We start from the raw sequence: 12,208 nt of genomic DNA, 5'->3' as shown, positions 1-12,208 counted from the left end.
TTTGCCTCACCATCCCAAGGGCCTTCAGTCACTCAGAGACTCAGTGGCCCTTCTGGAGTGGGGACCCCACTGGAGTGACCCATCTGCGGCAAAGGCGCTCCATCCTGGCACTTTCCCCGCTCAGTACAAATGGTGTTCAAACCCGCACAGAGAAAACATGTCAACACAGTGGCTCTGGCCAAGGAGTGGGTGAACGCGGCGATGTGGGCCAGCCCCTAGGCAGCCAGGCCTGACTAAGCTCTAAGCCAGGGAGGCACCACTTAAGGGTGGTTGAGGTCAGTGCAAGGGTTGTTTGGAACTAGATCTGGATTCGAATCCCATGACCCCGGGCTGGTCCCCTCCTCTCTTCGGGCCAGTTTCCTTCTCTGTAAAAGGAGGGGGCTGGACGAGAGGGCCTCAGGTGCCCTTTAGCTTGAGCGCTAGGACCCTCGAAGGGAGCAGGCGTTGGGCATTAGGATACATGCCTTCGGGTAGACTTGACTTCTTTTTAAAGGCCTCCTGGCCTGACTTTCCAGTCACTTGTAAACAGGCTTTTGGCAGGTAAAGCATCACCCAGATTCATGTATTGCCCACAAAAGCATGGCAGAATTGAACTGCACACAAGATGTGGTGTAAAAGCTGTGTGACCGAAGAGGTGGTGGCCAGGGGGTGGGAACCAAAGCTGGGTCCCCACAAAATGTGAAGGCTCTGGTTGGGTAGGGCCTCCGGGAGGGTCTTATGGGAGGCTATGCAAGATGAAGCATATCTCAGCCTCCAAAGAATTCCTGCTGCTACCGGGTCAGCTTGCAGTTAGGGTCTGCCTAAGACCAGCTTCAGGAGGGTTCCTTCCTTCGGGCAGGGAGCCTCCTCTCAGCCCAAGCCCTCTCCCCGCATCCTCTCATCTCCAGGGCTGCCCTTGTCTGCAAGGCCTGGGGCTCCTGAGGAAAGCCAGAATCCACTGTTGTCCTGGCAACTGCCATCCACTTGAGGGTTAGGGGGCACAAAAGGGGACGGCAGCTGTTATCAGGGGCTCAGCAGGATCCCACAGAGGAACCAGCAGCCCAACTGGAGGGAACAGGCGTTGCATGACAAGGGGGACAGGAAACGGAGGAAACCACCCAAAGAGAGGCTGAGGATTTGGGGAAGCCTGCCTGCTTCGAGGCCAACACAAGAAGTCACCAGGAATATAATGCTGGGAGGGACCTTTGAGCCCAAGGAGCCAGAGAGGGCTACTGGCTTGCCGTGGTCACAAGGGTCGTAAGGAGGTTCAGATCCATGAGTTCTGAGTTCAAATCCAGGGGCTTTTGCACTGTATCCCAGCTCCCAGTCTGCGCTCTGCCATCTGACTTTTATTACTCATTTCCTATATTCAGGAACATTTATTAAATGCCTGCTGCATTCAAGGCTATGCTAGGGGGGAAATAAAGAGAAATAAGACATGATCCCTGCTCTCACAGAGCATAGTTCCATACTAATTTGCTCATTGAGCGTCTGCAGAGAGTTGAGAGGCAGGCAGAGCTGGGGAGTTAGGCGACAGTTCAGTTTGTCACTGGAAAAGCTGGCTGGGAGTCCTCGTTCTGACAAGTCAAGTAAACCCGCCCCTCAGTTTCCTCATTTGTAAAATGAGGGAGGTAAGCTAGACAACTTCTAAATGCTCTGACTAGAAATGGCTTACAGGCATTTTGCCTGTATCGGCTGCCCATTCGGCCAGCTCCTTGGTATCTAGCATTTTGCTGGCCAGTTATGAAATCCAAGTTGGTTAGTGTCAAAGCAGACCTGAGATGGGGAGAAACGGAAGGAGGTTGAGGCAGAAGAGGCTGTCACCAATCCAGCATGGTTTATTGCAATCGCAGCTCACCCTAAGTCAAGAGAGGGGGCAAGGGGAAGGGGCTGACACCACCCCCATATTGCCTGCAAGGTCCTTCCCAGGGGGTAAGCAGAGTCTAGAGTGTGGGTATCCTCCCACCCCCACCCAGAGCTGGGTGGATTCCCACAGTCCTTTCCTGAGCCTTCTCTGTCCTGCAACTCATGCAAGAATGTATGTCCAGGTTATTCCTGCTCTGGCTGAGGGAAGGAAGAACTGGGTTGAGCCTCCATCTCCAACTATGAAAAGTCTGCCAGTGGGGGTATCTGAGAACAGAGCTGAGGCAGTCTCAGCAAGAATGGGTTGCTTTCCTGACCCCTGTTTGTCCCGAGGAGTGCAAAGAGCTTTCCTGCGGTCTCTCTCATAACTTCCTTCTTCCCATGGGACAAAATGGGGGGAGCTGAGGTACAAGAGTGAGAAGTGATCTGCCCTACAATCACAGAAGTGAAGGCTTGGTGTGTAACAAATGCAGGCATCCTTGGCCATATGTGGGCTCACCCCAAGCCTGATGTCCTCGAGCCATCCTGCCCCGCCCAAGGGAGCCTATGTGGGGATCTCCACTCTGTCCAGGTCTTGGTGCTGGTCCATGATCTGTAGCACGTCATCCAGTATGGAAGGCCCCAGGTCCACATGGAGGGAAAGGAGGGAGCTGGCTTGGGACAGGAATGGTTCCTCACCTTGCTCAGGCATGAAGCCGTTCTGGGGAGAGTCAGTCTCTGGAGTCCTCCAGACCTCCAAGACCTCATCCTCCTGGGGGGTTGGCAGTGATGTCTCCAGGTGCAGGCGGGGTGGCTTGGGGGGGGCTTGAGCTGAGGGCAGGGTGAGGGCCTGGGGCCCACCAATGACTGGGAGGGAGATGGCATTCTTGAGGAGAGGGGAATACCCATCAGAGAGCCCTCGGGGCTCCCGCCCACAGACTGTGGTGGTCCGGGCAAACGGGAAGGGGATGTTGAAGGTGCTATCTTCCTCCTCCTCGGGCCCCTCACCCGCTGTGCCAGGTAGCAGGTGGAACTTGCCCTGTAGGAAGGAGATGTCGCCAAACATGTCTCCCTCGCCACCATTGCCAATGTGGATGGTGTGACGGAAGTCGCCCAGGGGCGGGCTAATCATGTCTGATGACAGCAGGTCCCGCAGTTTCTCCTTCTTCCCTTTGCGGTTGCCCCGCTTCAGGTAGATGGGCACCTTGGCGGACATATCACCATACCATCCACAAAGGGCTCAGTAGAGCAAGGACTGGCTCCCACGACAGGCTAGATCTCGACTGGAGGGGGCGGCCCTCAAGCCTCCCCACCCCTTGTGGATCCACCAATGGGAGCTGGACCAGAAGTCAGCGAGCGCTGACCTGAACCAGTTGGTCGAGAAGTCAGCAAGAGGACAAGTTAGAAATGAGAGTCTTTTCCCCGAAAGGGCTGGGGGTGGAGCAGCAGCCCGTGTCCTTCCAGGCTGGCGTGAGGAGGCGGTTCTCTGCCTGGCTCCCTCAGTGGATTCTTCGGGATCCACAGGGCTGAAGTCGCCACCTCTGGAAGAGAAGAACAAGTGAGTGTGGGCCACAGTGGGGAGCTGTCCCCACCATTTCATGTGTCTTGTCCTGGACCCCATGAGAAGCCATCCTGTTCATTCCAGTGAGAGTAAGTGCCTCTGGTTTTCCAGCAGCTAAAGGGAGGGACCTCAGATCCTAGAACACGGAAATGTCAGAATCAGGAGGAAGACAACTTAGAACCCCAGGCCTGAAGGAACTTAGAACAATCCAGACAACTTGAGGGAGCATAGAGACTGTTGGAGGCAAATCTTAGGGATTCAGCATCACTCCTTCATTTTAGAGGAGGAAACTGAGATCCAAAGAGAAGGGACTTGTTTGAGATAACCCAGCAGGCCCGTGGCAGAGGCTGCCGGCAGCCTGGCTTCTTGACTCCCAGCTCCTTCTCAACCAGGCCACGCTCCTTCCACCACGTTACCTCCTCTGCCCTGGGTATAAGCCACGCACGATGGCACTTCTGTATGGTCTGTAGTTTTGTCTGCTCACCTAGATTAGGAGCTCCCAGAGGGCTGGCTAGCCCCCCCAGGGGGAGCCCACCTAAGCCTCCTAGCACCTTGCTCCCCAAAGCCCTCATGAGCATGGGATCCCAGGAAAGATCAGATATGCTCATTGATAAGGTGCACGTGACTGAGCAGACTTACCCTGTGGGGACTGCGTGTGGAACAGTGGAAATTATAGGGGAGTCAGAGCCAGATGGGCCAGGCCCTGCCCCCACAGCTGTCAGGCCCTGAAATCCTGGCACTGAGCCAGGTCCCATCCTTCCTCCCTCCTGCCCCCTTCAGCAGCCTGGCCTGTAAGGTTCACCCCAAACCTTCACTGTGCCATGCCCAGCCCCTTTAGCCCTAGGGCTCAGGTCTTAGGATCTATTCCGCCCCCCCCCATCTCAGTGGAGAGGTTATCAGACTGTTCCCAGAGATCCAGGGTTTCCACAACAAACTAAGCCCCTGGGTGGGCAGAACTGCTTGCCAGACCGCTGCCTCATTCTGAGCCAGATGTGTCCACCCATTTCCAGATGTGGGGCTGAACAGGGAAAGGGTGGGGTGTTGACCAGTTCCTCCCAGTTGTCCTGTGGGTGTAAACCCTGAGGCAGGCCTCTGTCATCTGGATCACACCTGATGAGGGCAGGAGGCCTGTGGAAACCAAGCCACCAGGCTCTAAGGGAGGACCAAGTGGTGGTGAGGAAGGAGCCTGGATGTGGAGACAGAGGACCTGGGCCCCCTCCCTTACTCTGAGTGACCCTGGGAAGCCTCTTGGCCTTTAGGGGCTTTCCTAGGGGGTTAGACCAGCTATCCCCTCAAGTCGGGCCTGTTTCTTCTCCATTCTTGTCTGTTACCCCAAAGCTTTATGAATGAAGGTTTAACATCAACCTGCCCTCCTTACAATGGAACAATTTCTGGTGGGAAAAGTGTGCTGAACTGGAGACCTGAGGCTAACTTCTGGCTGTGCCCAACTCATCACCTGAGAGGCCTAGGAGAAGCCAGTCTGAAGCTCCCTGACCTCAGCTTGCTGTTCTACCAAACTGGACTCATGGCCAAGGTCCCTTCTGGCTCTGGCCCTCGGACTGGTGAAGATGACCCCCATTGGGGCATTACAGTATGATTGGGTGGAACCTCTGACTGAGGTCATGGAATACAACTCCCTCAAGTTACAGAGGGGGAAACTGAAGCTTAGTAACCCAGTGCCAAGCTGCCTTCCCATGAATTTTCTCTCTCTCTCTCTCTCTCTCTCTCTCTCTCTCTCTCTCTCTCTCTCACACACACACACACACACACACACACACTCACTCACTCACTCTTAACTTCTAACTCTTCAGAATCCAGGGATTTTTCAGGATGAGAATTTACCCGGAGCAGCTAACTTAGGAAGGCCACTAGATGGCGCCATGCGCCCCTTTCACGGAGAGGTCCGGGAATGGGGCGAGAATTCTGGAGTCCCGGTCCTTGTGGGGTTCCACCCGTGGGCGGGAGGAGGGAATAGAAGATAGGGGTGTCATGGAGAAGAGACTGCCTGGCGCTGGGGCTGAGAGTTCGAGCTTGCCTTCTGTTTGCCTGTGCCTTTTTTTTTTTTAATGGGGAAGGGGGCTATGAGATCCCCACTGCAGGGGCCAGACCCCGGCACTTCACCAGCTACGCCTTGGCAGAGGAGGGACGCCCCTGCCACCTGAGCTTCCCGGAGGGTTCGGGTGTCCAGTACAAAGGAAAATGAAGGCGCCCCAGCTCAAGGCTTCCTCCTGAGACTGGCGCACCAAGGGCCGTCTATTCCTCTCTCTTCGGACCCCCTCCCGGCCCCCAAGCAGGGCGCTGCCAGCCCAGCCCAGCCCAGCCCTGCCCAGCCGGGATCTGTTTCAGGGCATGGCTAAAGATAGGTGCACACCTCAGCCCTTTTCTAAAAATACGGGGCGCGCTCCCCTCCCTCCGGGGCCGACGGAGAGCGGTGAGGGAGGGGCTGCCTCAGCCCAGCCGGGGGCCAGGGACCCGGGATCAGGAGTGGTAGCTGAGTGAGGGCAGGGGGGCTGCAGGAGGGTGCGCTCAGCTGGAGGGCTGGCCCCAAGGCTGGGAGTAGGCCTTGGAAATCCCCAAACGGAGAAGGGGAAAGACTGCCCGGGAGGGATAAGGGAGGCTCCGGGAAGGAGAGTTAGGGGAGCCCTAAAGTGCAGGATGAGGGACGGAAAACGCTGAAGGAGGCAGGAGGATCTGGGGGAGGGGGCCCAATCCTCCCCACCCATCGAACAACCCCTCCTCCTCCCTCCGTGATTTGGGCTGGGCCGGGACCCCCTCCAGCCAGGGAAATTCCGCAGCCTGGCGTGGGGACCTCGCGGTGCCGCCCTCCAGGACACCCGCCCCGCTTCAGTCCTCTCTTACCCTGGGGACTTACGGTGAGGTGCTCGCAGCCAAGTTGGGTAGTCCTGGTCCAGGTCTGGATCGGCGTAGGACGGGCGGCGACCGCCGCAGCGAAGACCCTCAGCAGCTGGGACCGAACTGTTCCCAGGCCCCGGGCCAGCAGCTCCGCCTCCGCGGGCCCCGCCCCAGGTCCCCGACGAGCCAATGGCCGCCCTGGCTCTGGCCCGGCCCGGCCAGGCCCGGCCCGAGCCGGCTCCGCCCCGCCCCTCCAGCTGCTGCTTCCGACTGTCCTCCGCCTGGGCCATAGAGGTGGGGTGGGGAGACGGAGGTGGGGTGAGGAGGGAGGGAAAGGAGAGAGTGGGGAGGAAAGAGTGTGGGGAGGAAGGGGAAGGACCCGGGGGATCCACCCTAGCTCGTGCCCAGCCCGGGGCTCTGCCTTGAAGGATGCCTGGGGACCGTCGGGCTGGGGAGCTCAGATCTCTTTTGCTCCTCAGTCAGTCAGTCAGTCCCAAAGGAATCTTGCTCCTGGAACACCTAGTAAGTGCCCGCAGGTTGTCAGGCTAGGGACTTGGGGGCACAAGTAATCCTTGCCCTCGGTGAGTTTATATTCCGACAAGGGGAAGCCCAGGAAGCTCTAGGTTGGAGGAATCGGTCCCAGACCTCATGTCTCGAGTCTATGCAGGTCCACCCCGCCCCTACGAGGCCACTTGGAGGCTTAGGCCATTAATTGCTTGGAGAAGTGGGGTCCAGAAGGTCAAAGCTATTTTGCTAATAACTGCCGAAAGGTTTACGTTCCAACGTAAGTTTTGCTACCTGTGAGCCACATACAGGTTCTTTAATTATTGAAAGGAGTTCTCCATTTTTAAGAGTGTAAATGGGATCCCGAAACCAAACAGTTTGAGAACACCAGAGTTCTGACTAATAGTGATGCGTAAGGGACTTGCCCAAAGTCACACAGCGGAGCCAGTGTGAATCAGATGCGGAACTTGGACCCAGGTCTTCCTGGTTTTGTCCACACTGGTTCTCGTTCCACTAGCCACGTGGCCTACTGTATATACATAAATACACATATTGCATGTACATAAATAGATACAAAATGTAGGGTCAAAACGGTACTACAAGATTCTCTGGGGGGAGGATGTTGGAGCCCCCCCCTCCCCCGGCTATCCACTCAGGTCATCCCAACTACTGACCTTTGTCTCCCCACCTGGACCATGTCTGAAGCCCAAGACCTGGGGCCCCACTCCCTGGGGAAGTTAATCCACACATCTCTGCTGCTTCAGCTGAAGAGCCCACCTGAGTAAATTCTTTAGGGAGAATATTTTAACCCACTTCTGGCTGATCTCAGACAGCAGACCATGTAACAACTTCCACACATCCAAAAGTCAGGCAAAGCCATCTTCTCTTCTTCCCTCTGCCCCTCCCCTTCCCTAAATGGCCTATTTGTAAAGCACTTAACACCTGCCTGACACATAGTAGGTGTCAAACGCTTATCCCTTTCCCTGTCCTTATCACCTCACTCCCAAGTATCTTAGCTTTCTTGCTGGAATGGAAGCTTCTTGGGGACAGACACTGTTTCTTTTCTAAACTTTGTATCCCAAGAATGTAGCCCAGTGCCTAAAACACAGAAAGCAGTTGATAAAGGTTTCTTCCATTCCTTCTTGTAGAAGGTGACATTTAATCTGAGCTTTGAAAGAAAATAGTACCTAAGTATTAAGGTACTTAGTTTTAGTACTTTCCTCCACATCAACCAGTGAAATGGGTTAGCATTATTATCTCCATTTTACAGATAAGGAGACTGAGGTGTAGAGACTGAAAGCTATTAGAGCTCGTCAAGATTTGGCTAGGGGACTGGGAGGCTGGGTTAAAGAAAGGAGGGGAATTTTGAGGTCCCTGGATCTGACTTAAGGGGAGATAGGATTCTTGTGCCCAGGGCCCTTACTTGAAAGTGATTGCTAATAATTGCCCTTTGTACACATGGCACTCTGAAATTCTGTGAGTCTAAGGATTGAATGTATCCTTTCTGGGGGAGTCAAGATAAAGCCTATTTTAAATCAGGTAAATATGTGACAATTCATATTGGCATAAAGCCTAAATTAGGGGCAGCTAGATGGAGCAGTGGGTAGAGTGCCAGTCCTGGAGTCAGGAGGACCTGAGTTCAATTTTTACCTCATACATTGACTAGCTGTATGACCCTGGGCGAGTGGCTTAACCCTAATTGCCTCCCAAAACAAACAAACAAAACCCACATCAGAACCCAAGTATAAATTAAAAGCTAATTGTTAGTTTCAAGTAAGCAAGGGGAAGGGCAAAAGTCATTCCTTTTTCTTCCTTAGGGAGTTTATTTTAGGTGAAAGGCTTTAAATTCAATCACAATTGTTCTAAGCTCCAGTTAGGAAAATTCCCAATATCTAGCAGAGCTTAAGCTTTCTACCCAACCGTGCCTTTATTTTTCTCCCTTTTGGGGTTGAAGCAAAATTCAATTTATTGGAAATGTTTTGGTAACCAAACAGTGGACAGCAGATTATATTATAGTATCTATGGCCAGACCAGCATCTAAAGAGGGGCTTGGAGCTTCCCTCCACCCGTGTCCTCCTCTCCCAAGATAGCAGTAGAACCAATGACATTCCCTCATATCTCCCGTCTTCTCAGAACTCAGTCCTCTCTTTGCTTCCAAGCTCATTCTTCATTCCACCCCTTCCCCACCCCACCCTCATTAACATGCAAATGTGAGATATGCTGAGATAAAAGCTCTCCCTTTTACACAGATTGTTTAGGGTGGAATCCAGCCTCTCACATAAAAATTTTGATTGATTCAAGGAGGTATGTGGATGCTGTTACTCAGTTCTGATGTTCAGATTTAGTCAAACAGTGTCCTTCTCTAGTCAAAGCTCCAGATTTTGCATTTGAATTGTTTTCCACAGCATCCTCACACAACTTTACGGCCTTTTTGTGTGTGGGGGGGTGGGGGGTGGGGGAGAATGGGGAGGTGGAAGGGAAAGAGAACCAAGGGATAGGGTTGACTCCTTCCCCCTCCAAAATGAGAAGAAAACAGAAGGCCAGAAGGAATCATGGACAGGCAGGAGAGCTTTGAAAATTACACGTTGAATTTATTATGCACTTTAAAAAGAAAAACAAACTCTACATAACAGATTTGCAGTTTATTGTGCAAGCTTCTGTTGTACAGTATGTACGGAAACACTAATTTTTATTTGGTGTTTACTAAGTTCAGAATTTTTTTTTTAAATGAAGTGAAAAAACCCCTACTTTGTCATTTTTCATTTGCCATGTTTCGGTATATAGTCAGGTCAAAAAACATGAATTAAGTGCCTACTGTGTGCCAAACATTGTGCAAAACCAGTCACTGCCTCTGAGGAGTTCAAAGTCTAGTGGGGGAAGCAACATGCAAACATATGGAGAATAATTAATGTATGTGTTTCTATACATGCATGTTGCTTCCTCCATTGCTTCCATTGTAAGCTCCTTGAGGCCAGAGACTGATTGTTTCAGTGTTTGCTTTCCCCACTGCAGAGCACAATGCCTGGTTGATGATTGATGGATTCCATCCACTGGTAGAACTCAAGTGCTGGAACCTTCCTCCAGGGAGTTTGTTCTATAACTCCTTTGTAACAGTCCGAGAGAGTTGCCTAAGGACACTGAAGAGTGAAGTGACTTGCCCCAGGACACACACACCAGAATTCGAACTCAGGTCTTCCAGACTCTCGGGGCTAGCTCTATCCTGAGTTCAAATCTGCCTCACTTATTAGCTATGGCCAAGACACTTAAACCTGTTTGCCTCAGTTTCCTCATCTACTTCCCAGGGGCTGTTGTGAGGCAAAGGTGAAATATTTGTAAAGGTATGGTTTGCTTTGCAAACTATAAATGCCTTGTGTAAATGCTAGTTAATATTGTTATTATCATCATAAGCTACAGTAGGGTGCTGTCCTTTCCATAACTAGTGTAACCCATTTTCTTTTGTTCCTCTCCCCCTTCGGAGCATTTTAAATTTATTTTTCACTCTTTCACATCTTTTGTTTTTAACATCACCTTTTTTCCCCTAAATAAATCTCTCCCCACCGCCTGCCCAGAGAACTTTCCCTCGTAACAAAAAATATAAAAGAGAAACCAAAAATCAGTTCAGCAAACTAAAAGCCACTCACCGCATCAAGTAATGAGATCGATAGTATATGTAGTGTTCCGCATCTGCAGTTCTTTTTACTCAGGTAAACAAGAGAGGGATCTCCCTCTAAGGCCAATCTTGGTCCTTATTTTGACACAGCATTCCATGTTGTTATTTCCTTGGACATTGTTGCAATCATTATGTATGTTATTTTCTTGTCCACCTACTTCACCTTGCCTCGGTTCGTATAAGTCATTCCTTGCTGCCCTGAATTCTTTGTTGTTATTGTTGGTTTTTAAGATGCATACTGTTCCATTACATACTAGAATCCACAGCATCAAAGTCAGCTACAGCACTGATGGTAAATTCTTCAACTTGAAAAGGCTACAAGCCAAGACCAAAGTGGAGGGAGAGATGGTGCATGACTTTTTGTTAGCAGATGATTGCACATTCAATACAGCCTCTGAAGCTGAGATGCAACAAAGTATGGATGGATTCTCCTCTGCTTGTGCTAGTTTTGGCTTGACAATTAACACCAAGAAAACACAGGTGCTCCATCAGCCAGCATTGTACCATCCATACATGGAATCATTGGTTACAGCAAATGGAGAAATTTTGAGTGCTGTGGATAAGTTCACTTACCTTGGCACTATGCTTTCCAGGATGGACACACTATGAATTACCAGAGCTAGTTCGGTGTTTGGGAGGCTCTGAAGGAAAGCATGGGAGAGAAGAGGTATTAGACTGCCTACCAAACTGAAGGTTTACAGAGCCCTTGTGCTCTCAAGGTCTCTCTGAAGAACTTTGAAATTGATTGTGTGACATGGGAGACACTGGCACAGCACCACATGTCCGCATGGTGTGTCCTCATCAGGGAAGGTGCTCTATGAGCAAAGCAGAATTGGAATAGCTCCAAAGAAACTTGAGATGTACAGACTTAGAGAATCCACCTCAAACGTTCATATGGACTTTTTGTGCCCGACCTGTGGTAGAGCATTGGGAGCTCACGCTGGTCTGATCAGCCACAATCAGACACACTGTAACTTGACTCTAACAGCCATGTCATTTTGGTCCTCTTCAAGAAATGAAGGACAACCGTAAGGATCCATTTTTTGTTTGTTTGTTTGTTTGTTTAGGCAGTTGGGGTTAAGTGACTTGCTCAGGGTCACACAGCTAGTAAAGTGTCAAGTGTTTGGTCTGAGGCTGGATTTGAACTCAGGTCCTCCTGACTAAAGTGCTCTATCCACTGCACCACCTAGCTGAGGATCCGTTTTTACAAAGCCTTGCCTTCCATTCAATTTCCCAGGACACGGTGGCTTTGTCTCACAGTCGAGTTCTGTCCTTTGCCCTCCACAATCTGACATGGCCCTACCTTTCCAGCCTTTCCTCTCCAAGAACACTTTGCCCTTCCCACACCCACTCCAAACAAGCTGTGCATTTGTTTTCCTCTGCCCCCACCCTTCCTCCTTGGACCTTGCCTTAGTCCTGTGTTTGCACCCTGATGCATTTCTTATATCCTACTTTGTCTTATCCCTAGTTCTTTGAGTTTGTGTCTTCTCCTAGTGGCCTCTCCCTGGCCCATAGCAAGGAGGAGGAGGAGGAGACCCAGAATCCTTTTCTAGGGGTGAGGACTTGGCTGTTCCTCAGCAGAGCTGAACTTGCCCTAAAATCCCAGGCCTTGTGATTCGAGAGGAAGCTGACAATTCAGCCCAGGAACTAGACAGTCACGGCTTCCAGGATGTGACAGTGTCGGTCTGCTGTTTGCCTGCTCCCAGGAGGCTCATTCGGGAAGTTGAGGGGCCTGGAGCTCAGCTACGAGTCCTCCCTTCTGGTACAGAGAGTGGGGGAAGGGTCTTGCTCACCAAGCC

At 51.7% G+C, this 12,208-nt stretch overlaps 1 protein-coding gene across 2 annotated transcripts; it reads right to left on the bottom strand.

Annotated features, from left to right (window-relative positions):
* Window positions 1–1,794: 1,794 nt before the first annotated feature.
* Window positions 1,795–6,398, bottom strand: CDC42EP2 (CDC42 effector protein 2). 2 transcript variants are annotated; one of them, XM_020968294.2, is made up of 2 exons: window positions 6,242–6,398; window positions 1,795–3,362 (listed from the first exon to the last, which is right to left on the bottom strand). In XM_020968294.2, the coding sequence occupies exon 2, from the start codon at window positions 3,035–3,037 to the stop codon at window positions 2,387–2,389; it is 651 nt and encodes a 216-aa protein (XP_020823953.1). In that variant the 5' UTR covers window positions 3,038–3,362; window positions 6,242–6,398; the 3' UTR covers window positions 1,795–2,386. The 2 variants fall into 2 exon arrangements, with proteins under 2 accessions (XP_020823953.1, XP_020823952.1); XM_020968293.2 differs by having other exon boundaries at window positions 6,255–6,398.
* Between the last annotated feature and the right edge of the window lie 5,810 nt (window positions 6,399–12,208).

This window comes from Phascolarctos cinereus, unplaced genomic scaffold (assembly GCF_003287225.1).
Source record: "Phascolarctos cinereus isolate Bilbo 61053 unplaced genomic scaffold, phaCin_HiC Scaffold_9;HRSCAF=440, whole genome shotgun sequence".
NCBI lineage: Eukaryota > Metazoa > Chordata > Mammalia > Diprotodontia > Phascolarctidae > Phascolarctos > Phascolarctos cinereus.
Note: the sequence above shows the minus strand (reverse complement) of the source record. Positions and strands in the feature narration are given on the sequence as shown.

What these genes read in the sequence shown, in the direction of transcription:
- CDC42EP2 (XM_020968294.2), bottom strand. Translation starts at nt 3,037, where the DNA reads ATGTCCGCCAAGGTGCCCATCTACCTGAAGCGGGGCAACCGCAAAGGG.